This window comes from Phodopus roborovskii, unplaced genomic scaffold, assembly GCF_943737965.1.
Source record: "Phodopus roborovskii unplaced genomic scaffold, PHOROB, whole genome shotgun sequence".
In the NCBI taxonomy this organism is placed as follows: Eukaryota; Metazoa; Chordata; class Mammalia; order Rodentia; family Cricetidae; genus Phodopus; species Phodopus roborovskii.
This window is the reverse complement of record NW_026125052.1, coordinates 34,321,435-34,347,715: the sequence shown is the minus strand read 5'-3', so window position 1 is coordinate 34,347,715 and position 26,281 is coordinate 34,321,435. Positions and strand designations below refer to the sequence as shown.

The 26,281-nt window shown below is 48.1% G+C and overlaps 1 protein-coding gene across 1 annotated transcript in view; it reads left to right on the top strand.

Annotated features, from left to right (window-relative positions):
* The window catches only part of Ccdc57 (coiled-coil domain containing 57), a 97,419-nt gene that overhangs the window by 40,578 nt on the left and 30,560 nt on the right, over nt 1-26,281 (top strand). The window contains exons 11-17 of the mRNA XM_051182441.1: nt 373-586; nt 1,209-1,367; nt 4,769-4,869; nt 6,516-6,689; nt 10,931-11,144; nt 17,532-17,650; nt 25,848-25,979. Coding sequence (XP_051038398.1) covers nt 373-586; nt 1,209-1,367; nt 4,769-4,869; nt 6,516-6,689; nt 10,931-11,144; nt 17,532-17,650; nt 25,848-25,979 — 1,113 coding nt within the window. The remainder of the gene's footprint in view (nt 1-372; nt 587-1,208; nt 1,368-4,768; nt 4,870-6,515; nt 6,690-10,930; nt 11,145-17,531; nt 17,651-25,847; nt 25,980-26,281) is intronic.

Sequence of the window (26,281 nt, the reverse complement as noted above, 5' to 3'; positions counted from 1 at the left end):
TTGATCTATGTATTTCCACATGGTTTCATCTTACCACCAGAGAGCCAGCTGGCGTCCTGCTCTCTCCAGACTCTCCATCTTGACCCTCCCTACTCCTTCCTCTCTCCTCCTTGTCTCCTAGTCCCGCCTATCTTGCTTTCCTATTGGCCAACAGTGCTTTATTCATTAACCAGTATGAGAAAGATATTTACAGAATGACATCTCCCATCATCTTGCAAACAATAGCAGCTTTTCTGGTAAAGATGGTGACTGTCACACTCAGAGGATAGTGTCCTACAACACATTGCAGTTCTGGAGGACAGGCTGGGTTGAAGCAGAGAACCTCCTCCTTTGTGTCCATAATTATTTTCCTTTGGTGTGTGTGGTTGGCAGGTACCTCCACAGCAGCGTGAAGGAGAAATGGGGAAAGACCTCCTGTCCAGTGAGATCCAGAGGCTACAGGAACAGAACGCAGGTCTGCGGAATGCTGTTTCACAGATGAGGAGAGAGATGGAGATGCTGAGTGGCCATGTCCCTTCTGCTCACCCAGAAGAGTGCCCAGGTACAAACCCTGGTGCCAAGGCTGGAGGAGACTCAGCCCCCCCAGGTGAGCAGGTAGAGATGGAGAGGAAGAGTAATGAGGTCTGGGTGATGGAGAGTAGGAGCAGGACAGGACAGGACAGGGAGAGGACCCCTGGACAGGCTCCTCATTACATTCTCACACTAACACACCCTCTAGTAGACCTCTGCAAAGCAGGACAGTTGCTTGTCCTCCCAGAGAGAAGCTTAAGTTTCATTTCATACTGAAGAATGTTTCTTTGGTGGCATAGAGGGAAAAGTGCAGGGCACATATTTGACAAACCTGGCAAGCCAGACGGCTGGGCAGAATGAGGCACTGGAGCAGGGCTGCAGGGCAGGCCTTCTCAAGAGGGGCACCCTGCAGTGCATCTGCACTGCTGTGCCCTGTTCTGAGCAGGCACCATAGGGTCTGATCCCTGATGTGGGAGTTGTTTCATCCATGCACAAAGCCGGTGGGAGGCAGGCAAGTTCTCACTCCGAGCCCCAGACCTTCCTGGAAGACATGGAGGCTAGGCTGGGAAGTGGAGGTAGACCCTGAGTATTAGGGAGAGAGGTGGGGGCTGGGCAGGGCCTTCCAGCGCTGCAGCTGTGCACGGCAGCGGGAAAGTGGTATAAGTGTGCCACTGAGTGTGTGTCGTGTTCCCTGGCAGATCTTGTTCTGGCTCTCGAAGCAGAAGTGCAAACCCTAAAGCACAAATTGAAAGCACTGGAAGAGCAGCGGGGAGGTGTCGAGGAGCCAGCGAAGGCACCTTTGCCGGCTGCTGACCCACACCCACGCCCTGGCGCCTGCAGCTCTGCAGGAGGAGCTGGTGAGAACCCCTGGCTACCTGAACCTTATGCCCTGTCCCAGTATCACTGAGTATGAGAAAATCAAGATGTAATCGCTGAGGCAAGTCTTCCAAATGCATGCATAGCTCCAGTGTTCGTCATCAGACACGCTGCCTCCAGAACCAGGAGTTCCCTGGAAATCCCCAGTGTTAGGTGGGAGTTCTGCTTTCTCATGTAAGTGGAATGATGCGGCACATGTGCATTTGTCTGTTATCTTTGGGCCTACATTGTGTTTTAGTGGACAGCCAGACTTCACAGTGCTTATGCCATTGGCCCTCCATCAGCAGTTTGCAGGACAGCCCCTCAGTGTATATATCTTTCTTCCTGGTTAGCAATCCTAGAGGCTATGTGGCACACCCCGTTACAGTGTGAATTTGTAGTCTCCAGTGCACTGCTAAGCATGAACATCTTTCCTGGGCTTCTGGAATCTTGTCTGCCCAGCAGCCACAGAGAATGTATTAGTTACTTTTCTGTTGCTGTGACAAAAACATCATGAATTAGGCAACTTATAGAACGTGAAGACAAGGCTAAGGTAATAGACAGGCATGGCGACTGGAACAGGGCGCTGAGGACTCACCTCTCAAACCACAGCACAAAGTGATGGAGGGTGAACGGAAAGTGGTTTGGTGTTCTTGGCCTCCAGCGACATGCCTCCTCCAACAGGGCCATGTATCCTAACATCCCCAAACAATACCACCGACTGGGGACCAAACATTCAAACATCTGAGCCCATGAGGGACATCATCATTCAAACCTCTACAGTGAACTGCTCCAGACTGGCCTTAAATAGATGATGGTGGCCACTCGTGGCCTCGGAGAGACCCTGGAGTTCTGAGCAGCAGTCAACTGTCAAGTCACAGACTTTTGTCCCTGGGCCCCTCAGAGCTTTCCACAGATTTCTATCTACAGGCCCTGCCCAGGAGTGTCTGTCCCTAGTGCAGAGCTGATGTGGGGAGGGAGCCGGAGCACAGAGACAGGCACCTTTCCCGGAACGGGCTTGCCTTGGGCCTTCTGTCCATTCTTCAGTGTGAAGGAGTGTGTGTGGTGCCGTGTGCATTCCCCTAGCACCTGAGGGAGGAAGGATGGGGGCTCACGTGGGTCATCCCGGCCCCCATCCCTCACCTCCCAAAGTCTTCTGTGTGCTGGATTGTGACTAGTGAGGAAACAGGGTGGGTGCACTCTCTGTTCTGTCACTCCATCCTTTCCTGGGAAGGGACCCAGGAACTGGCGCAGCTTCCTGATGGCTGCTGCGCCTGGCTTGCCAGTGTTTCATGGAGAACTGCCAGATCTGTGGTCAGAAGCAAGTCAGGCTTGCCATTTCATTTCCTTTTCTGTAATGATCAGGTCATAGTTTGGAGCCAGGGTTACTCTGGTCTTAGAGATATGAGTGACCAGACAACTAAACAATTTGTAGAATTCTTTGAAATCCCCAGGGCCCAGGGTTTTCCTTGTAGCAAGATTTGAAATTTAATTTGTTTATTTGTTGTTAAGGGGCTGTTCATATGTATTGGGGTTTTTTTGTTGTTGTTTGGTTGGTTTTTTGTTTTTTGGGTTTTTTTGTTTTTGTTTTTATTTTTGGGGTTTTGTTTTGTTTTGTTTTGTTTTAAGATAGGGTGTCTCTGTGTAGCCCTGGCAGACCTGGAACTCATGTAGAACACACACTCAAATCCACCTGCCTCTGCCTCCTGAGCTGGGATTAAAGGTGTGCACCATCTCCACATGGCCATATTTCCTTTCTATGTATGGTTGTTACATTGTACTAAGAAAGTATCCATTTCCTCAGGTTTTAAACCTCTGGGATGAAACCCCTGATCCTGTGGGTTTTGCATATTTGCTTCTTTGAGGTGGTGGTGTCCTGCCTCAGCTTCCCGAGCAGCTGAGACTGCAGCTGTATTCCCGCACCATCCATCCTGATCCTAAATGTCCGTAGACATCTCCCCATGCATCATATAGGACATTTGTTTCTGTTCTCTTTTATTATTTGTTTTTTTTTTTTTTTTTCATGAGACAGGTTTTCTCTGTGTAACAGTCCTGGTTGTCCTGGCACTCACTCTGTAGACCAGGCTGACCTCAAACTCACAGAGATCTGCTTACCTCTGCCTCCTGAGAGCTGGGATTAAAAATGTGCACCAACATGCCTGTCATCTTTTATTCTTTCTTGATGTCATACCACAGAGTTTATAGTTATTTATTTCTTCATTTATTACCTTTACAAAAGCCAGTCATTGGTTTTGTAATGTTAGTTTATGTTTTCTTAGTACTTAATGTTAATTTTATTCTGTCTTCTAGATTCACACATTGATCTCTTATTTCTAAGATATGTACCTAACACTATAAATGTTTTTTTCTTTTTTTTATACGGTGCTAGGAATGAAACCTGGTGCCTGGCACACATTGGCCAGCTCTCTGTCTCTTAGCTCTAGCCACCTCACTTTGGTTTTTAGTGGTTGCTTTTTGTTTTTTGTTTTTTGCTTTTTGTTGTTTTACATGTACGGGTGTTTTGCCTACATGTGTGCCTGGTGACTGCAGAGGCTTAAAAAGGTGTCAGAGTCCCAGGAAATGAGGTCACAGATGATTGTGAACTGCCACGTGGGTGCCTGGAACCAAACCCTCGTCCTCTGGAAGAACAGCAAGTTCTCTTTTTGCTTGTTTGCTTTAAGACAAGGATTCTCTGTGTAACTCTATAGACCAGGCTGGCCTCAAACTCACAGAGACTGCCTGCCTGTGCAACCCAAGTGCTGGGATTAAAGGTGTGGGCCACCATACCACTACCGCCCAACTTGCACCTTTCCAGTTACCCCAGCCCCCACAGCCAGTTACCTTTTTTTAAAAAATTATTTTTACATTCCAATCCCAGTTCCTCTTACCTCTTCTCTGTCGCCCCCCCCATCCACTCCTCAGAGGGGGAAAACGCCTCCCTTGGGGAGTCACCTGTTGGCCTTGAATTTACTCTGCAGACTCCGGAGTAACTGGGATTTACAGTTGTGAGCCAGAACAGCTTTACATACATTCCTTAAAGTTGTTTTTACCATTCTGCTCAAAATAACTTAGAACATCAAATGTTACTTCTTCTTTGCCCCAGGTGCTATGTAAGCTTTTTTTTTTTTTTCCCTTAATTTCCAAATAAATGATTCTGTAGGAAAACTGATCTGACATGGTAAGGCTGGGTTCCGTTCTGCTCTCTCTCCATAAGGCTGCACTAAATAGTAGGTGCATCTCTGGTTTTTCTAGGGGCTCAACCCTTTGATTCAGGGATGAACATATTTACCTCGAGGTCAGTTAGAAGGCTCAGTAGGCCTCTGTAGACAAGAAGGCTCAACTCCCCAGGGAAACTGTTTCTGTTTCTGAGATCAGAGCTGACAGCATCTGTTCTCATCTGCAGGGGCAGCTTTGACAGACCAGGTATCCATTGCATTAGCACTCAGAAAACTCGGAGACAGAGTGCATCTCTTGAACTTGCTGATGACACAGCTCAAAAAGAAGGTGAGATTAGCCCTTACCACTTAAGGTTGTGCAAGCATTCCTACTGAAGAACCAGTTCAGATTTGGACACAGGTGCAGGCCCTGAGAGGTGCCAGGCATGACCTCATTGACCTTGGGTGTTTTGGGTATCTTCCCAAGTTCTCTTTTCTTCAGAACAAAGGACTGTGCTGTGGAGTAGCTGGTTTATCTCATGTGTGGCTATGAATTATTCACAGGGAAGCCTGATATGGTGGTAGGTGTGTGTTTGTAGTCCCAGCACTCAGGAAGATCAAGAATCCCAGGTCACCCATGGCTACAGAGAGAGTTGGAGGCCAGTCTGGGAGATCCTATCTCAAAACAGTAGCAACAACAACAAATGCACACACACATACACACCTACTCACACATGAACACACACATTGACACACACATTTCAATGCTGTAGACCAGTAATAAGAATTTTACTTAAAGCATTTTAATTTCACTTTGATAACTAGAGACAGTTGGAATAAACTGAGTAAAATATTTACCTCCAGTCAGGTTTGATGACACATGCCTTTAATTCTAGCACTTGGGAGGTAGCCAGAGGCAGATCTCTGTGAGATTCAGACCAGCCTGGTCCACAGAGTGAGTTCCACACCAGTCAGGGCTACATAGTGAGATCCTGTCTAAATAAAAACAGGTTTACCTTCAAGTGTTTTTCATTTTTTATTTAAGTATCTGATTACCTAATGGTCCCTTCTTCTGTGTGTATAAGATAGTCACAAAAGTCAGCTGTAGGTATCCCTGGAGTAGAAGCATTCTTTTAATTCTCTTCACCTAGACTGGGAAGCCGGAGTATGACGAAGCATATTTCCCTCTGCCTTGTCCTCGTCCTACCCGGCCTAGGGCCTGTAGCTAGCCTCTCTTCCTGAGCCTCATTCCCACCGCAGCCAGCCATCTCACTGCCCTTTGTTTCCTTTAAAGCAGTTTCTCTTGTAGCCCAAACCGACCTCACCCTAGCTGAGAACAACCCTGAATTTCTGACCTTTCTGCCCCTGTTTCCCATGTGATGTTGGCAACTGAGCCCAGGGCTTCATGCATACTAGGTGAGTGTTCTTCCAACTGAGCTACATTCCCAGCCTATCCCTGCCTCTTGTAGCTTCCCCCCTCAAGCTCACTTCCCTCTTATCTCCTTCTGCAAAAACCCCCTCCCCGTTTGTTTGGTCTTTTGAGATGGTCTCACTACAGAACCCTGGCTGTCCTGGAATTCGCTCTGTAGACCAGGCTGGCCTTGAACTCTCCGGGATCCACCTACCTTTACCTCCCAAGTGCTGGGACTAAAGGCATTTGTCACCTGTCACCTTGCCCAGCCTGGCATCTGCTGTTTTGATAGAAAGGACTTCCTAGTCACCAGCAAAGCAGTGTTCTAGAGGCAGTTGTGTCTCCCTGGGAACTAGGGCTCAGGATAGGATTGTAACCTACTTTCATTCACAAATTCTCCCCAGTGAGCCTTCGTGTCTAGCATGGACTGCACAGACGGGAAACAAACAGGGCAGGTTTGCAGATCACTGTGTCCAGTCAGAGATGGAACTAGCCATGGCCCTTGCTCCTCCCCTACCCCTCCTGCCCCTCCTAGTGCAGTCCCCCACCCCTTCCTAACACTGCCTTCTGAACTGATTGACTAGCTGTGGCAGAAACCCCTGGAGTCGGTCACTGTCCAGCATGAGCTCCCCAGTGATGTGGACCAGGTGCACCTGGAGGTTTTGGAGCTGCAGAAGCAGATGGCTGAGCTAAGGAAGCATCTCAAGATGGCCTGGGCCCAAGGAGAACCTTCATACAGGGAACAGCTACAGAGACAGGTGGGTGCTGGACATGCATGAGTGCCACCATTTTCTCCCACCCTAGCCTGTCACATGCTTGCTGTCACGTGTCTGGATTCCTGATCTGTGAGGTCAGATGCTGGTGTCCAGAGGTGACTCCCCAGACACCTCCTCTTTTTATCCACTGTTTTCCTCTGTAAGCTTGATCACACCTCTAACACCTCTAGTTCTTTCTTTGGCCGGCTGTACTATCGCTGGAATGGGGTCCATGCCCTCTTCGATTGAGGAAACACACTGGGAGGTTACATATCTCTCCTGGGTTGATGGCTAAGAGAGTTCTGTGCACAGACCTGGCCTGCCTGTGGGAGGAAGGGCCACAGAGCACTTAACGTCTGGTCAACGCTGTGGCCGGGGCTGGAAGTCCATCAAATCCTATGACAGAAACCTTGCATCCCACTTAAGGCCCCAGTGGGACCATGGATAGGAAGGGTGACAGCCCTGTTTCCTCTGCTGTGTCCTGCTGGAACCTGGGGTGCTGTGTGCTGACTTGTGATGACCTTCTGCCCCTGCACTGGCCTGCTGTGATCTACAGTGAGTGACCTGTGATATGACTCCCTGCCAGTTGACCCGCAGTGAGAATAGTGACTTATAGTCACCTTTGGCTATCTGTTCTGACCTATAATGGCTCATGGCCACCTGTGGGTGCCAACGGTGACCTGTTAATCACCAGAGGTCGTAGGCATTCAGCTGAGAAGTTGACGATGGTATGTACCATATTACAAGTACAGGAGCATAGCCAACGGCCTCTGGCATGGGCTATGTCTAAGAACAAGCAGAAAAAGAAACAGGGCAGGATTGGGGGCTGAGGGAGCCTGGGGTTCCAATATTGAAGAAATGAGCAGTACTTGTTCCCTAGCCCTCCTCAGGACCCCAGACCTCCCTATAATCCAGCAGTCCAGGGGGAGCAGGTAGGTCAGCACTAAATATATATGCTAAATTTTAAATAGGGGAAGACTAGATTGAAGCAGTAGACCTAGACCTCAGCAGTCACATATGTAAAACACAATTTTCAGGTATCTCTGTTCTTGTTGGGTCTTAGTACCTGTGATTTTGGCACACTCTGAGGTCAGGAAGCAAGGAAGCTCAGGCCCTCTTCTGAACAAGGCCCCAAGGCTGGCAACCACTACCCAGCAGCATGTCCCCCACCTAAACCAAGTGTGAGGTGTGCAGGAGAGGCCAGGAAGTTAGTGCTTCCAAGGGAAGCTGGAGCTGCCCTCAGCCATCTAACCTTAGTGATGTGTAGAGAAATAGTGAGACACACACACGCCTATTCCCCGCTGTCCTGAGACACACACATGCCTATTTCCCACTGTCCTGAGACACACACACGCCTATTCCCCACTGTCCTGAGACACACACACACACACACATGCCTATTCCCCGCAGTCCTGAGACACACACACACACATGCCTATTCCCCACTATCCTGAGACACACACACACACACACGCCTATTCCCCGCTGTCCTGAGACACACACACACACACACACACACACACACACACACACACGCCTATTCCCCACTGTCCTGAGACACACACACACACACGCCTATTCCCCACTGTCCTGAGACACACACGCCTATTCCCCGCTGTCCTGAGACACACACACACACACACACACACACACACACGCCTATTCCCCACTGTCCTGAGACACACACACGCCTATTCCCCGCTGTCCTGAGGCCTTGCGGTCACCAGCACCCATATCCAAAGCTTGCTCCAGAATCTCTTGCTGTATTCCCCAGGATCAGGGCTCCTTGAACAATCCCAGTTTCCAATGGATGTATTAGAAGGGTACAGATGCCAGCTGTGAGGGACTGTAACTGACCATCTCAGCCAGGAAAGAGTAAATCCACCAGGTTTATAGGAAATCCTGAAGTGATGTGGGCCAGGTGAACAGACACACGAAGAAACAGAGGCCAGAAAGGCACTTGCTGCCAAGCCTGAGGACCCAAGTTTGATCTCTGCAACCTCCATGGTAAAAGAAGAGAGCCAACTTGTACAGGTTGTCCTCTACAACATGGACACCAAGACACGCACAGCAGCCCGGACAGACAGACATAACAACAATAATTTAAAACAAGAAAATGTGTAGTGACTCCCCCATCAGAACACTAGTGAGTAGACATGACAGACAAGGCAGTTGAATGTAGGTGTGGGACTCAAACAAGGCAGAAGCTTGCTGAACCAAGGTACCCTAGTCTCTATCACAGTTCTTGACCTTGATTGCAAGGTGAAAAAGTTCTTTCATTGTCGAAACCTAAGGACACCATCTGAACCAATTTCAGCACCAGGACACTAGGGTCTGTGCCTATGTGGAACACACCCAAGACTCACTCTTGGGGTCAAAGCACAAAACCCGAACCTAAGGAAGAGGTGGTCTCAGACAGAACCAGCGGAAGGACAGCTACAGATTGCCCCTCTGAACACCTCATATGGCAGTGTCATGAAATATAAGTGGGGCCTGGGGACCTCCCAACTATAGGCAAGGGCATCAGCACATTCATACTCTGGGGTCCTGGGTGCTGGAAAAGGCTCTAGCTTGGAGGGATGTGCTTGGGAGGCCAGGTGAGGTCACCAGGATCAGCAGTGTGCCACAGTCGTGGAATGGGCAGGACTGCAGCATCTAGGCTGGAAGCATGTTGTCCCCACCCACTCTCCAGGGCTTGAGGAAGAGGCATATGTATAGAGAGGTGGGCAGTGAGAAGGGCAGGAGTCTGAGACAGCATCTCCAACTCACCTTTCACCTTCTGTCAGAGGTCAGTCTTCAGCTGGCAGTGGTGGTGCACACCTTTAACTCTGGCACCAGAGGCAGATAGATAGATCTCTGTGAGTTTGAGGCCAGCCTGGTCTACAGAGAGTTCCAGGACAGTCTTTGAAGTGATAGGAATCTCCTACGAGGCTAAGGCAGAGCCTCCCTCCAGGTCAGCCCACCTCCCTTAAGACCTGAGTTCCTTAGTATTCTAAGGCCACTTGAGATGTGGGATGCTTGGGCCTGTAGTGCCGTAAGGCCAGCGCTCTCTGACTATTGTGTATGTGCCTGTCTTGGTCCTGTAGGTCCATGGGACCTAGTTTGACCCAGAGTTCTGCCTCTGCTGTGTCTTTCTGTGAGCCATTCCATCCCTTGTGGCCTGCAGCATGTGCCAGAAGCACCTGGATGCAGTCACCTACAGGTGCAATCACCCACATACTCCAGGCTACCTGGGGAACAGGAGCACCCGGAGGGCACGAGCACATGCCAGCTCTGGCAAGGACCAGGGAGCCAGTGCCGGGCGTGCAGGATGTCCCAGGGCACAGAGCTCTAGCTCCCAGAATAAGAGCAGTGCCATGGCTTCTCAAAACTGCCAAGAAGAGGTGGGCCATGCCAGAACCTGGTCTCTCCCGTGCCCCTCTTCTCATCACAGACATCCACTTACATTGAGACTGTATTTCTGCAGTGTATGGGTTGGCCCCCAGTCCAGGCTGGGCTGAGTGAGGGGCACATGGTGCTTCCAGACCCTGGCATAGTGCACCTCCTCCCAGAAGCCTTTGCTTTCTCCTGTACTTTCTCAGGGAAGGGAGACCACAGCCGCCCCACAGGGTGGTAAGAGGACTCTAACAGGCAAGTGGTGAGGGGGTGAGCCAGAGGGGAGTGAAAGAAGGGGAGAAGGAGGAACAACGGGGGAGGTCATTAGGAAGATCCAGTCAGCACAGGTCAGAGGGCAGCAGAGTGGGCCATAGCGGTGAGAAATGGCTGGGCCACAGGGCTCTGTGTCCACACAGGGCCCAGGCTTCCCAGGCCTAGGGTACTGCTAGAGGCTGATGGGAGGCAGGCCTTTCTTTCTTCCGAAGCAAAGCCAAAAGCAGATGAGTGTGAAAGACACAGAGCTTGCTCTGCAGGGGCTCATGGGGGAAAAGGAAAGTTCTGGACTTTACAGGACTTTAGAGTAGGGAGGCGGAGGCGGAGATGATGCACCCCTCCCCCTTCCTGGGACAGAAGCAGCTCACTGAAGCCTGGGTGCTGTTCCCAACCCCCATCTCAGTTAAAGTGTGGGGAATAGTCACCCTTTCACCAGGGAGCACCCCCCCCCCCAGCCATGGTGATTCTGAGAGGGCAGGTGAGCAGCTTGCTGGGCCATACAACAAGCTACCCCACCAGCTCCCAGCCTGCATGGTGTCCAGCAGGCTCTCTGAAGTGTCCCTCAGGGCTGTCTCTTGGTTGGGCTTTGTGTACAGGGCCTGACTGACTGGAGACCCATGGTCACAGCGGACCAGACAGAGTTCACTAGTCTCCTGCAGGAAGGGGCACAGCCTCCACAGACCCTATCTGTGCCACATCTGCAAAAGAAGCTAAAGAACGCAGCTAGGAAAATACACAGCCTCAGCCTAGAGAGGGAGCAGCTTCTGGAAATGGGGAATAGACTCCGAGCAGAGCTGGGCCACCGCAAAGGTAAGTACCTGGGAAAGGTGGTGGGCCAGGCCACAGCTGCGGCGATGCCAATGGGGAGGGAAGGTGGTGCCATGGTTCTGCCTGCCTGCCTGCCACAGGAGGCCAAAAGAAAGCAGCTTCCTGGCTCGCAGAGCCAGAAGGAGAGCCACAGGCTGGCTTCACAGAGGCCACTGGTGGTGGAGTGGAGCCAACCAGACGCCTTAGGCACAGAGCAGAGCTTCATCTCAGCACTGGGTGTCCCTTGACCCACTGCTCTGACCACATCTGGAAGAAACAGCCGTGGAGCAGCTGAGGTCCTGTGAGGCAAGTAATAGGGCAGTTCCAAGCCAGCCCACTGTGGGCGTCCCCAGATAGTGCTGCATTGCCTACAGACACTCAGTTGATTCCCTGCAAGAAGCTAGTGATTCTTCAGTCCCAGGACTTTTTGTCTGTTTGTTTTAAATGTAAAATAGCTGGGGATAGTGGCTCGTGCTTGTAACCCTAGCACTCAAGAGGCTGAGACAGAAGGATCACAAATTCCAGGTCAGCCTGGGCTGTGGTGTAAGACCTGGGCTGGAGAGGTGGCTAGGAGATCTCAATGCCCACTGCAGGATTGAGGCCAAGACCAGCCCTGGGAATATAAACATAAATATATAAATGTAGGGATCCACAAATAGACCTTGTCACTACAGGCCAGGCAAAGCTGATGTCCATTTGGTGTCCTTTTCCCTCTTACACTCTCCCCTCTGTCCAATGCTGTCTCTCCCCCAAACCAGAGCCCAGCAACAGTCCCTGCCTCTTAAAATGCTGCCTGTTACCTTCTGTAATGTCTACCTCTGTTTGTTTGGAGATTTATTTATTTTTATGTGTATTAATGTCTTGACTACATGTGTGTCTGTGTGAAGGTGTCGGATCCCCTGGAACTGGAGTTACAGACAGTTATGAGCTGCCATGTGGGTGCTGGGAACTGAACCTGGGTCCTCTGGAAGATGAGCTAGTGCTCTTTCTTAACTGCTGAGCCATCTCTCCAGGCCCTTTATTTTGTTTTTGAGACAAGGTCTCATATAGCTCAGGTTGACCTCAAGTCAAGAATAACTTGAGCCTCCTGCCTCCACCTCCCAGGTACCCACGGGTTACCAGCTTGAACTAACACACCCGATTTTCTGTTAGCTGAGGATCAAAGCCAGGGCTTCACACATGCTGGGCAAGCACCACACTAACTGAGATACATCCCTAGTCCTGATACCTCATGTTTTAACCCAGCACAAGACAGACTAATGCAGGAACATTGTGAGCCCAAGACCAGACTGTGCTACAGAGTAAGACCCTTCTATAAGAAACTAAATCAAGGAGCTATGGCTCAACATAGAGCACTTGTTGCTCTTGCAGAGAATCTGGGTTTGGGTCACCACTTGGTGACTCACAATGATCTATAACTTTAGTTCTAGGGTATCTAACACCCTCTCCTAACCCCATAGGCACCAGACATGCTTGTGTACACCTGCAGGCAAACCACTCATACACATAAAATAGACAAACACATCTAAATAAAAACACACACACACACACACACACAAAACAAGAATTACAAGAAAACAAAAATGAGTAACTGGAGTTAATCCACATTTTGTTTTCCTGTTATGTATATGTTCACTCTTTCTGGTCCATGTGTACACCGTGTTCATTTACAGTCAACTCACATCCTCATCCTTAGACTTATAGGTACACAGTGTGCACACAGCCTGCTTTTCCTCCCAACAGGGCATGCTGTGCCTCTGGGGTCATTAGCAACCTGATTCCTAGAAGAGATGGAACAATGGCATCATTGATTTCTTCCTTCTTCCAGTGGCCTGTTGGTGGCGTCTGGGTTTCCTCTCGTCTGCCAGCAGCTCAGTGTCTGTCTCCCACAGACTGCTCTCTGCCCTCCTCTGTGAAGCTATGAAGTGCTGGAAGAGACTCTCACAGCAGAGAATTAGAGTCCCCCTTTGACCACAGCCCCACAAAAAGTAAATATTCATTAGAAAATGGTGATAGGTAAAACATCTCATTGATTTACTGTGCATATCTTTAATTTTTGTGTGGTTTCCCCCATTTATATTTTATTATATTATTGTACTTCTGGTTTATATGCTAGTTATCAAACCCAGGGCTTTGTGCATGCCAGTTAAGTGCTCTGCCACTGAGCTACATCCCCAGCCTTGCTGATGAAAATTTGATTCACTGTGAATGACTTGGGGGAAAACCTACCTTGCTGGCAGCAGCAATTCCTGCCTATGACCCCAGCACTCAGAAGGCCCAGGCAGGGAGGTCATGAGCTCAAGACCAGCCACAGTCAAAAGTAAAAGAGGTGGTAACTGGGGCCCCAGTCCACCTTCCCGTGGTCGCAGTTGCTCTCTAGAGCTCACGTGCACAAGCTGTCAGCTCTACGCGCTTAGTAATTACAGTGGCACACTCATCCAGTGGCCTGCTGCAAAATTACATCAGTGGTGAAGAAATGGCTTTAGCATGAAGTTCACCTCAGGACCGGATTGTATGAACTGTTATAAACCCAGGGTCCTGCTGCTCTGCGTCTTCTGGGCCCTGGCAAAACCCAAATTGCATTTCACCCTCTGAGGCTTTTCTTTTAACTGTTCCTTTAGCAAAAACTTGTGGGCAGAGCCTTCATCAGATATCTGTGTAGCCCAGGCTGGACCGAAATTTAAACTCCTTCTGCCTCAGCCCCCCCCCCCCCCACCATGTGCTGGAATCATAGATATGTAAGCCAAACCTGGTTTCTGCAGTCTTTCTTTCTTTCTTTCTTTTTTTTTTTTTTTTTTTTTTAAGAGAAGTTTCTCACATCTTCTAAACCTATAGTCAGCTACCAGTCTGGGCTTGGCTCCTTGGTGAACCCTGTTCTACAGAATACAGTGTTTTGTTTTGATCTTAGCCAGAGGAACCAGGAAGATGGTTCAGTGGCCACATACTTGATGAGTAAGCATGAGGACTGGAACTTGAATCCCCAAATTCCAGTGGATGTGGCAGTGAGAGGCAGAAGATCCCCAGAACAAGCTGGCTAGGGAGGTTAGCTACACCAGTGAGCTCTGGGTTTGGCTGAGAGATAGTACCTCAGGGAATAAGGCTGAGGAGACATCAAGAGTAATTTCTGGCATCAATCTTGGGCCTCATAGACCACATGCACACAGATGCATGCATTTCCACACACATGTATGACCTTTACACACATGAAATAAAGCCATGTATACACACATGAAAAAAAATGAAAAAACACAAAATGCAACCCTTGTTCCTTTAAATTCTGTTTCCAGTTTCTTTGTCATCCTTGTGTACCTCCCCATGGTAGTGTGTGTGTGTGAGAGAGAGAGAGAGTGTGTGTGTGTGTGTGTGTGTGAGTATGCACGTGTGTGAGTGTGTGTACGTACGTTGTGAGAGTATGTGTGCGTGTGAGTGTGTGTGTGAACGTGTGTGTGAGAGAGTACGTGTGTGTGTGTGTGTGTGTGTGTGTGTGTGTGTGTGTGTGTGTCCCTCTTTTACTTTGTAGGGGTTTCTAAAGTGGCTGCCTCTAGGTTAGTTCCTAGGGGGCTGTCAGTTACCACCTCATCTTCATTCCTTTCTTTCTTTTTATTTTGCTGTTGTTGTCTGAGCCAGGGTTTCACAGTGTAGCCCTGGCTACCCCAGAACTAGCTCTGTAGACCAGGCTGTCCTTGAACTCACAGAGATCCCCCTGCCTCTGCTTCATTCGTTTCCTTGAGTCGATGTGATTGCTCTTTTCCTGGTTTCTTGGATGAATGTCTAGCATTTGTCTTGATTCTTTCATGTTTAGCCATTGCGTGTTTGTTGTTATTGTTTTGGTTTTTTTGAGACTGGGTTTCTCTGTACAGTCTTGGCTGTCCTAAAATTCTCGCTTTGTAGACCAGGCTGGCCTCAAATTCAGGGATCAGACTGTCTCTGCCTCCCAAGTGCTGAGATTAAAGGTATTTGCTCCCAGCTTGCCATTGCATGTTTTAAGGTGTAAATTCCCATGTGAATATGGCTTTGAACATATCACAGATATACAGGACACAATTACCAAATAACTAATTTAAAGACAGTCACCCTTGTGGACTCAGGTTTCTACTTTACCCTTGAATTATGCAGAAGAAATTTTCAAAATTATTTTTGGTTCTTATTTGTTTGTTTTTGTTTTATTTTTCGAGACAGGGTTTCTCTTTGTATCCTTAGCTGTCCTGGAACTCACTGTGTAGACCAGGCTGGCCTCAAACTCAACCAACCTCTGGTTCCCAAGTGCTGGGATTGCATGTACCACCGCACTGGCTCTTTTTTAATGTAATATGTTATTTTCTGCTTTTGAACAACTGTATCAAATTCGGTGCTCTTTCTGAATTTGCGTCTGCTCTTCAGTTTGCCTGCTGCGGTGTGTTAGTGTGTGTGAGCGCCTTCCCTCTGACCTGCTCCCTGTCCCTTTGCATTTTGTCTTCCTGCTGGGTGTAGACCAGGGGTATTGATTTTACAACTCATCACAGCTCCTGTGGGATCCTTCCTGATGACTTGAAAGTATCTATGGTTAGATCATTTCAGGGAGAAAGCATGGTGCAGCTGTGTTTAGGACTTTGCTCTTCGTTGAACAGTGAGGAGTAAGACAGATGCTGTGACTTCAGGAAAGCGGCCGTTCTCATCCCAGTCCATTCAGACCATCATAATGAATTCCTGTCTCATCCCATTGTATTTCTGGACTAAGACCGATTCTATATACTCCAGCCTCCTAAAGGACTCCATCTAGTGTGCTAAGCCAGAGTTGCCACCCAGTCCTGACTGAAGAGGAAGCTCTGGCTGACTGACCCCTAAACTTACCAGTGAAAGCAAGGGTCCTATCCCTAGCAAAGAGACTGTGTGACTGAAGAGCAGGGGAAACAAGGCCCCAGGCCACTCAGGCTTGTCCTTACACGGCATCCATGCCTCTTAGCAAAGGCTGTGAACCCTGTATGGATAAACATAAGTGATCCTGCCAGGCAGTGGCTCACACCTTTAATCCCAGCACTCGGCAGACAGAGGCAGGCGGATCTGTGAGTTTGAGGCCAGCCTGGTCTACACAGAGAAAGCTCCAGGTGGCCAGGGCTGCATAGTGAGGCCCTGCCTCGTGTTATCATCACCATCTTTATGTCAGACTGAGTGTGGGAGACTAAGACAGGAGACGGATATCTCTGGGCCACCCTGGCAACAGAGCAAGTCCTGTTTCAAAACAAAAAAGCTCCAAGATATTTAGGTTAACTTAAAAAAGCAAGTAAGTTAAAAGAATAAATCAAATTATTCATCTGATCTCAATATCATTCCTCAGCGAAAGAACACAGAATCGGTTATTATACCTTTAAGTTTGTGCACATAAATTTTCCCTCTTTTTGAGGTTTTTTATTTTATGTGTATGAATGTTTAAGTTGCATGTGTATCTGTGTACCATATTCATGCCTGGTACCTGAGGAGGCCAAAAGAGGGTGTTGGATACACCAAAATTTTAGAGTTATACATGGTTGCAAGCCACTATGTGGGTGCTGAGAACTGAACACAGGTCCTTTTTAAGAGCAACAAGTGCTCCAAACAGCTATATCTCTCCAGCTTCCCCGCTCCCTTTTTAAAAGAGGCTTTGCTGTGTTGTCCAGGCTGGCCTCATCTTTAGCATCCACAGCAGCAGGGACATACGTGCACATGCTGTCTGTCTGTCTGTCTGTCTGTCTGTCCTGTGATGGGGGATGTCCTCCCATATGCTGCAAATATGTTTTTCTTATTGGTCGATGAATAAAGCTGTTTCAGCCAATGGACAGGCAGGAGATATAAGCAGGACTACCAGACTAGGAGGATTGTGGGAAGGCACCGTTTAGCTGCCAAGGGATCAAGAGATCCAGGCATCACTGGTAAGCCAAGACCATGTGGAGATACACAGATTAATAGGAATGAGTTAATCATTAAGAGAGAGCTAGACAATAAGCAGTCTGAGCCATTAGCCAAACAGTTTATAATTAATATAAGCCTCTGTGTTTATTTGGGACTAAAAGGTGGCAGGACTTGGCTAGACAGAAACTCCTGTCCGCAGACCCCTGTACAAGCAGATGTGTACTTTGATGAACTAACGGCCCAGAGGCCTGTCTGAGTGACTGTTAGTAAATACCTTCCTTCGGCTGCTCTGTGCAGCTGTCTGAAGGTTAGTGTTCCGGAGTTAGGGTTAGGCTGGGAAGTTGTGCTCTGTGTCCCTGAGCTCTGCTAGGGAATGGTGTGTCACAATTCACACGTGACCTCTGCTCCCAAGTTCTCTAGAGTAAAGGTTGCTTTGGTTTTGAAAAGTAGTTTGCTGTTCTTTATGTTCAAGAAATCCTGTATGATGTACACAGGGAACCAACCCTTGCCTGCTCCCATTTCCAGGGACACTGACTCCTTGTCCACTTCCTCCCACCTCTGAGTCCCGGGACCCCCGTGAGAGGCCTGAGACATCTTTAGACCGTGGCCTACCTTTGGCACAGTTGCAGCCTCACTCAACTCAGGTAACTTCTTCACCTAAGAAACCTGTTAACATTTTCCTGAGTGTGAAGTATGGGTTTTCATTAGACAAACAGCAGGAAAAGCTTCTTCTTTCCGGAACCCACCATGGTGCTGGTAGCATCACTCTCCTCCTCCCCCTTTGCTTTGTATTTGTTTTGGCTTGTGGAGACAGAGTCTCACTATGCAGCCCAGGCTAGCTTGAACCCTGGGTCCTCCTGCTCAGCCTCCTGAGTGCAGAAACTACACAAGTGCCCTACCAAGCCTGCTCCTGGATTTGTTTGCGGTTTTAAGTAACTGTACATATGATCTACTATAGCTTTACCATATGCGTATTATATTTTTACTTTGTTTTTCAAGACAGGCTTTCTCTGTGTAGCCCTAACTGTCCTGTAACTCAGTCTCTAGACCAGAGTGGCCTCAAACTCAGAGATCTGCCTGCCTCTGCATTCTGAGTGCTGGGATTAAAGGTGTGTACTACCAGATGACATTCTATTTTTAATCTTTGCCAATATTAAGTTCTAAATTTGTATCTTTACAGAAATGTCTTGGGTCTGGAGGGATGACTGGTAGTTAAGAATACTTGTTCTTCTTCCAGGCACCTACGTTTGTCTCCCAGAACCATTGTCAGGCAGCTTATTGCCTCCAGGATAACTGTAGCTCCAGGGATCTGTCTTAGTTTGCTTTCTATTGCTGTGACAAAGCACCAGAGCCAAGGCAACTTGGGGAGGAAAGGGTTTCATTGGCTTACCCAATCACATCCCATCACAGAGGGAAGTCAAGGCAGGGACCCAGAGGCAGAAACTAAAGCACAGGCCATGCAGGAATATTGCTTACTGGCTTGCTTCTCGTGACTTGCTCAGCTAGTTGGTTTTTGGGTGTGTGTTTTTGTAATTTACTTATCTGTATTCTATATGTATTGGTGTTTTTTGGTGTTTTGCTTGCATGTCTGTACCCTAAGTGGGTGCCTGGTACCCGTGGAGGTTATGAAGAGACATTAGATCCCTTGGGACCGGGGTAACAGATGGTTGTTAGCCACCATGTAGGTTCTGGGAATCAAACCTGGTCCTCTGGAAAAGCACCCAGTGTTCTTGACTGCCGAGCCATCTCTCCAGCCATCAGCTTGCTTTCTCGAACAGTCCAGGACCACGTGCCCCAGGGTGGTACCACCCACAGTCCGATGGGCACGACCTTCCCACATCAGTTATTAATAGAGAAAATGCCCCTGCAGAGTGGCCTACGGGCCATGGAAGCAGACGCTTTCTCAGCTGAGACTCCCTCTTGCCAGATGACCGCCATGTGTCAAGTTGACAAAAAACTAACCACAATCGACCCCTTGTCAACTCGACACAACAATGCATCAATATTAAGCCACAGCCTTTTCTTTCTTGTTTAGAGGCTGTTAGTAAATGGGTTCCTCCTGCTGCTCTGTGCAGCTTTCTCAGAGTTAGGGATATGGGTTAGGACTAGGCTAGGAAGTTGCGCTCTGTGCTCCCAAGCTCTGCTCACGGTAATATCAATATCACAATATAATATTCATGCCCACATTTAAATATCTCAGTGTTTAAAAATTTAAACACTTTAGTTGGACATGGTAGAGAATGCCTTTAATCCCATCACTCAGGAGGCAGAGGCAGGAAAATTTTAAACACTACAAGTTCAAACATTCCTTTCAAAAATCAAAGTCTGTCAACTATGGGATCCTGTAAAATAATTTTTTTTTTTAACTCCAGGAATGAAGAACCTGGGGCATTGGCAATCAAATTAAAGCAAAACCAAATTCCAACAGTGTAAATAATTTAGTGTCCAGTGTCTGGGATTCATTCACAATCTTATGGGCTGCAAAAGGCTTGGGAAATCATACGTCCCCAGCTGCCATTTATCTACAGCACACCTAGCTTGTCCCTTAGGCTCAGGTTTGCTCCATTCCACACCTGCCGCTATCCTTGGTAGTCATGTTACATCTAGTCCATTATGCACCAAGAGGAAGGAGGCAGCACTTACAGATTCCAAAGATTTTAATAAGTCGCCACATAAGAGGGTCACTGATCGATCAGGGCTGCAGGACAAGGACTTGGGAGCCCTGTTTCTTCTGGCAGCCCTGGTCAGGGACAGAAGTGGGGTTTATAAGCATAAAAATTACAAACATTTCTGCCAAGTTACAGCTACATTTTTCACCAATCAGGAGTCAAAAATTAGGGGCTTTCCCTATGAGTTCCCCCATTGTCACAGCATACAATGAAGCCTTGCAGTCCAACCAATCAGGTTGATTTGTTCCTTCTGTGGTTAGGAACAGCCATAATGTTTCTACAGAACTAAAGATGCATAGCGATTATTTCTATGGTTTAAGGAGGAAGTTGATCAGCCATTGGCGAGTTCTCAGCTCCCCTAGGGCTTGGGACCCTGAACTTTGTTTCACCCCACATGTAAAATGGAGTCTGGAGTCAAAATGGCAGTGCTTAGGCAGTAAGTACTTTTGCCTGCTCCCTTCAATCTTCCCCCAATCCTGGCCTCTCTTTAGGGACTCTGACCCTGTCTCTTGCAGTCAAGCCTCAGCTGCTCCTTACGATGGTTTCAGTCCTGAGATTTTCACTGCAGGAGACAAGGGTCAGGCCTTGTCTACTCACCAGTAACATGGGAGATTTTTATACACTACCAAGTTTAGCTGCCAGCTTAAAAGGCAGCCTCGGCCCACTGAGCCACAGCTTCTGTGTGCTAGCCCTAAGGAAACACTTCCCAGAAGATTTCTCCTAACTTACTATGCTGTGCCCTCTCTCTCTCTCTCTCTCTCTCTCTCTCTCTCTCTCTCTCTCTCTCTCTCTCTCTCTTGTTCTTAGTTGGTCTAAGTGATAAAAACCCAGAGTCCGATATAGAGGAAAGTGCTGAGAGATCAGAGAGAAGGAACAAACCACCGCCACGCCCTACCTCCTTAGTGTCTCAGCAAACAAGAGAGCGGGTTCTTATTTCTCCCTGCTTATATCCTGTTTCTGACTAGCTATCTCACTTCCTGTCTGTCTATACAGAACTCCAGACCTCTGTGGTTAGCTCCATTCTCTGATCTTCAGGCAGGCTTTATTTGTACAAGCAAGATAACACCACATCTCTGTTTTTTTGAGACCAGGTTTCTCTCTGTAGCTTTGGAGACTGTCCTAGAACTTGCTCTGTAGACCACACTGGCCTTGAATTCACAGAGATCCCCCTGCCTCTGCCTCCCAAGTGCCTCCACTGCCCGATACTGGTGTCTTCATTACAGCTGATTTTTCAGCCTTAGCTAACCAGCACTGGTTTTCCAAACAAAGCAAAGGTTTCACCTCCGAGATGCTGATCTCTTCTTAGTCACAGCTGATCCTATATCCCCAGCCAAAGAAAAACCAGAGGTCCCCTGGTTCATTGTTTGGTTGGCTGGTTGGTTGGTTGGTTGGTTGGTTGGTTGGTTGGTTGGTTGGGGTTTTGGTTTTTTATTTTGTTTTATTTTTCCGAGACAGGGCTTCTCTGTGGCTTTGGAGCCTGCCCTGGAACTAGCTCTTGTAGAGCAGGCTGGTCTCTAACTCACAGAGATCCTCCTGCCTCAGCCACCCGAGTGCTGGAATCAAAGGCGTGTGCCACCACTGCCCGACTAAACCAGAGGTTCTTAATTCAAAGTACTGCATGAATGTGCCTGATAGTCTTTGAAGGACTCTTAGACTTCCCTCTGAAACTCCGAAACCCAAAGCTCTGTCATCACTCTTAGCATTCTGACCCTCCAAGTTCTCACAACAGCTCCAGCTCCGAGAACTCAATGGCTTTTCCAGCCCAAAGTTCCAAACCCCTTCCACAGTCTTCTCAAAGCAACATGGCTAGGTCTGTCACTGCAATACGCACTCTTCTGGTACTGATTTCTGTCAGTTAGTTTGCTTTCTATTACTGTGATAAAACATGACCAAAACCAGGTTGGGGAGAGAGAGGTTGTTTGGCCTTCGTGCCTCAATCACAGCCTTTCAAGAGAGGAAGAAACCAGGGGACAGAAACCGAAGCAGGAAGCTGGTATTGGTGGAGCATGCCTTTGATCCCAGCACTGGGGAGGCAGAGGCAGGTGGATCTCTGTGAGTCTGAGGCCACCCTGGTCTACAGAGCGAGTTCCAGGACAGCCAGGGCTACACAGAGAAACCCTGTCCCCAGAAACAACAGCAAGACAGCAACAACAATAAGCAGCAGCAGCTATGGAGAAATGTCGATTATTTAGCTTGTTCCCCAACCTGCTGTCAGAGGTAGTACTATCTACAGTGGACTAGGCCCTCCATAGCAATCATTAATCAAAAAAAAAAAAAAAAAAAGCCCAGACATTTCTACAAGGCAGTCTAATGGAGGCAGTCTCTCAGTGGCTCTCCCTCTTCCCACCTGACTCGACTTGTGTAAAATTGACAGAAAACTACCCAGCAGAGGATCCAGTTCCCTCTTTTGGCTCCTGCAGGCACCCATACACATAAGGCATACACACCTACAGACACATAAATAAAAACAAATCTTTAAGACATTTTTGTAGGTCTTTTTTTTTTTTTTGTCCTGAGGCAATGTTACTCTGTAGCTTTGAAAGGTCTGGAACAATTTAGACCAGGGCTGGCATCACAGAGATCTGTCTGTGTTTACCTCCCAAGTGCTGGGATTAAAGGCCTGCTCTACCACTTTTTAAATTTTCTTTTAGCCAGGCATAGTGTTTATGGTCAAGAATTGGGGTGTGGCTCGGTTGTAGAGCACATACTTAGTGTGTTATGTTCATGAAGCCTTGAGTTCCATTCCTAACATTAAAAGGTCAACTCCAGCCATTTAATGCCTTTGACCTGATGTAGACTTTCCATCAAGCTAAGAAGTGCCTTCTCCTGGTGTGATGGCACACACCTTTGATCCCAGCATTTAGGAAGCAGAAGCAGTCAGATCTCTGTGAGTTTGAGGCTAGCCTGGTGAGTTCCACTCAAGGCTACATAGTAAGACACTGTCTCCAAAAAAAAAAAAAAAAAGAAAAAAGAAAGGAAGGAAGGAAGGAAGAAAAAAGTTCTGTCCTCAAGTTTTATCCAGAACAGCTTCATGACTTATAAGATATACATCCTTGGGTAGTCCAGTGTCTGGCACTGCTCACTCAGACCTTTAGCTGAGGTTGGGGAGTGGGGGCATCTGCCTCACTGAGAGCTGAGGTCTCATGTCTCTGCCACGGGAATGTTCACCCCACAAGCTTCAATACTGCTAGCAATTTCTACCACTGACTGATGAAACATAGCAAACCTGTGTCTTGGAGTCTTGGAGCTATATGTGTACATAGCAGGGCTTGTTTGATTTTTGAGACAGTCTTGGAATCCTCCTGCCTGGGCTAAAATGCTATGCTAGGATTACAAGTCACCTTCAGGACCAACTGAGTGTAGCTTTTTTTTTTTTGGTTTTGGTTTTTCGAAACAGGGTTTCTCTGTTTCTCTGTGGCTTTGGAGGTTGTCCTGGAACTCGCTCTTGTAGACCAGGCTGGTCTTGAACACACAGAGATCCACCTGCCTCTGCCTCCCGAGTGCTGGAACTAAAGGCATGAGCCACCAACACTCAGCCCGGAGTGTAGCTTTGAAGCCACTAACAGATCAGCTTCTTTAAGGCTATGGTAATCTTTTCTTGTTTGTTTGATTTTTTTTTTTGTTAATCTCAGTACTGATTCATATTTGTTGAATAACTGCAAATATATTCTCCCAGAAGGAATTTGCCTTTTCAGTTTACTTAAAATCAGTTAAAGGAAAGCCATGTAGAGATGTTTTGCCCTGGGGTGATGTAAGTTCTAAATTTATTCCCAGCCAGGTAGGAACAGCCAGCTTTGGGCCAGGAAGCAATAAGCTTAGGGCAAAGGCAGAGCTAAAATGTGAAAAAAGAATACCAGAACATCAAGACAAAACATCAAAGTTTAGGCCTGAGTGTCTGGTGGGGAAGAGAGGGCCAGGGAACAAGTTGGAGGTAACCTTTCTCCTCTGACACCTGTGGCCAGCCTGAGGCCACACACGCAGACCAGGGGAAGAGCAGAGTCAAAGACAGGGTGAGGCCACCCAGGAAATAGGCCTGGAGGGGACTCCAGGCACATGGAGGTCAGTTGCTTGGCCAGAGAAGAAACTGAGCAGGACTGGCCGAAGAAAGTAGGGCAGGCCCAGGTGTTTCCCCAGTAGCCCATGGAGGAAACTATAAAAGGAGCATTGAGGAGGATGGCTGACCCCGAACGGAGGCTCCATTCAGGGTGGAAGGGTGCTGCTCCGCCACCGCTGGAAACTGGGGCATCTGTGGCGCACCCTCCAGACCCTCCATGGCCCACACTCACTGTCCTGACCTAGGAGAGACGATCTTGAATCTCTGGAATCACTCTTAACAGGTTGGGAATTTTCAGTCACTTGCCCTAGTCATCTCTCAAACTTCTCAAACCTATGTTGTCTAAAGAAACCTTGCCCGCACCAAGTAAACAAGCCTTCTGCCCATTGCAACAAAATATGCCTGTTGTCTGACTTCTTAGTATAGTAAATACTTTTATTAAACTGTTAATTTCTTCTAAACCACATTTGTTTATTACAGTTACTGAAATAATTTAAAACCTCAGAAAAGCCGGAAGGTGGTGGCACATACCTTTAGTTCCTGTGCTTGGGAGGCAGAGGCAGGCAAGTCTATGTGAGTCTACAGAGCTAGTACCAGGACAAACTCCGAAGCTACACAGTGAAACCCTGTCTTGAAAAACCAAAAAACTCCAGAAAGGAACCTGGGCATGGTGGTTCTTAGCAGCTCTGGAGACTGGGGCAAAAGGGTGGCAAGTTTAAAGCCAACTTGGGCTACATAGTGCAGCCCTGCCTTAAAATGAAGAAGAAAACAAAAAACCAGCCAGCCAAACAAACAAACAAAAACAAACAGCTAGAGAGATGGCTTGGTGGTTATGAGCAGTGGCTGCTTTTCCAGAAGACTTAGTTTTGATTCCCAACACCCACATGGTAGCTCACAACCACCTATACTCCGGTCACAGGGGATCCCATGTCCCTCTTCTGGCCTCTGTGGGCATCAGACATGCACATGCTACACAGGCATGTATACAAGCAAAATAGTATACTCATAAAAGCAAAAGGCATATATGTAAGTGAATAAAAGGACTAAAATAGTATACTCATAAAAGCAAAAGGCATATATGTAAGTGAATAAAAGGACTCCCGGCCTCTTTCTTGTTGTTTGTTTTGTTTGAGACAGAGTTTCTCTTTGTAATAGTGCTAGCTGTCAGGAAACTCACTTTGTAGGCCAGGCTGGCCTGTAACTCACAGAGATCCACCTACCTCTACCTCCCAAGTGCTGGGATTAACAGCGTGCACTGCCACTGCCTGTTTATTTGTAGTAGTAAATGTTACCTACTGAGTTAAGAAATAGAAAGAACATACTGAAAAGAATTACATGCTGGGCCTGGTGGCACACACCTGTAATCCCAGCACTCGGGAGTCGAGGCCAGCCTGGCCCACAAAGTGAGTTTCAGGACAGACTCTTATCTCAAAACACAAGCAAGAAAAACAAGGGTAAAAACAGGCAGAGGAAGAAAGCCAGAGGTCAGTGAACTGATGGAGCTCATAACCACTAGCAACCAAAGGGCTCTAAGTTGAGCCCAAAAGTCTGTGTGTTGTGTGTGCTCACCCCTGTGTCCACTAGAGGATAGCCAGCCAGGTCTGCACTCTCTCCCACCTGCTGCTCTGAGTTCTACACAAGCCCAGCTGCCTTTTCCTTCCTGTTTTCTTCCATGACTCCTTTCCTGCCCCTTATGTGGGTCTCGTTGATGTCCCCCACCTCCTTTCCCATTGACTTCTCTGCAGAGCATGGATGGAACCTTCAAGCGTTCAGACTGTGTGATGGGCAGAATGACCTAGTTAGGGACCAGCCCTCAAGGTGCTGCCTTGGGCTGGGCTCTACTTAAGTCAGGGCCATGCAGGATGCCCTGCTCTTGGGGAAGAGACTTCTGCTTGGAATTCACAGCTTCCTTCCTCCCCTCCTCCCCAAGGTTCTGAGAAGCACTTAGGCCAAATAGAGGAAGCTGGTTGAATTTGTTCTATGTAGTAAAACAAGCATGCCCTTCCTTTAAGGGTTTTCACCAAATGAAGAGTCGTCTGTCTCAGGATCGTAATCTTGGGGGAAAGCTCATTTACCAGCGATATCAGTTCCTGAATTTCTTTTGACTTTTCATGACAGGACCCTAGGCACACCAAGAGAAAATGTGTTCCTGAATATGCAGGGAAAAAACAACCCCATCCTGCCCAAGTGGTCAGCAAAAACAACACCCCGGGAGGCTACAAGGCAGGCGTGGCACCAAGGCCTGCTCAGGTACAGCCAGGTGCTGGGGTGCAGTGGTTTCTGGGGATGCAAATGGGAGCTGGAGTGTGGCCGTAGGGTCCTGTGGGTGCAGGGGTATAACCAGGTTCACGCATACTTGAGTGTGAAAATTGTGGGAACTTGACCTTAGGAAAGGTCATGCCACTCTGAAGTCTGCTCTGATGTCATGGGTTCGCCACTGGGCGCTTCTCTTTAAAGTGTCAGGGCATGTGGAGGAACGCAGACACAAAAACACTGCGTGTGCAGCTCACGCCACAGTGGCCTTCACGCCCTGGGAGGAACCGCGGTTTTCA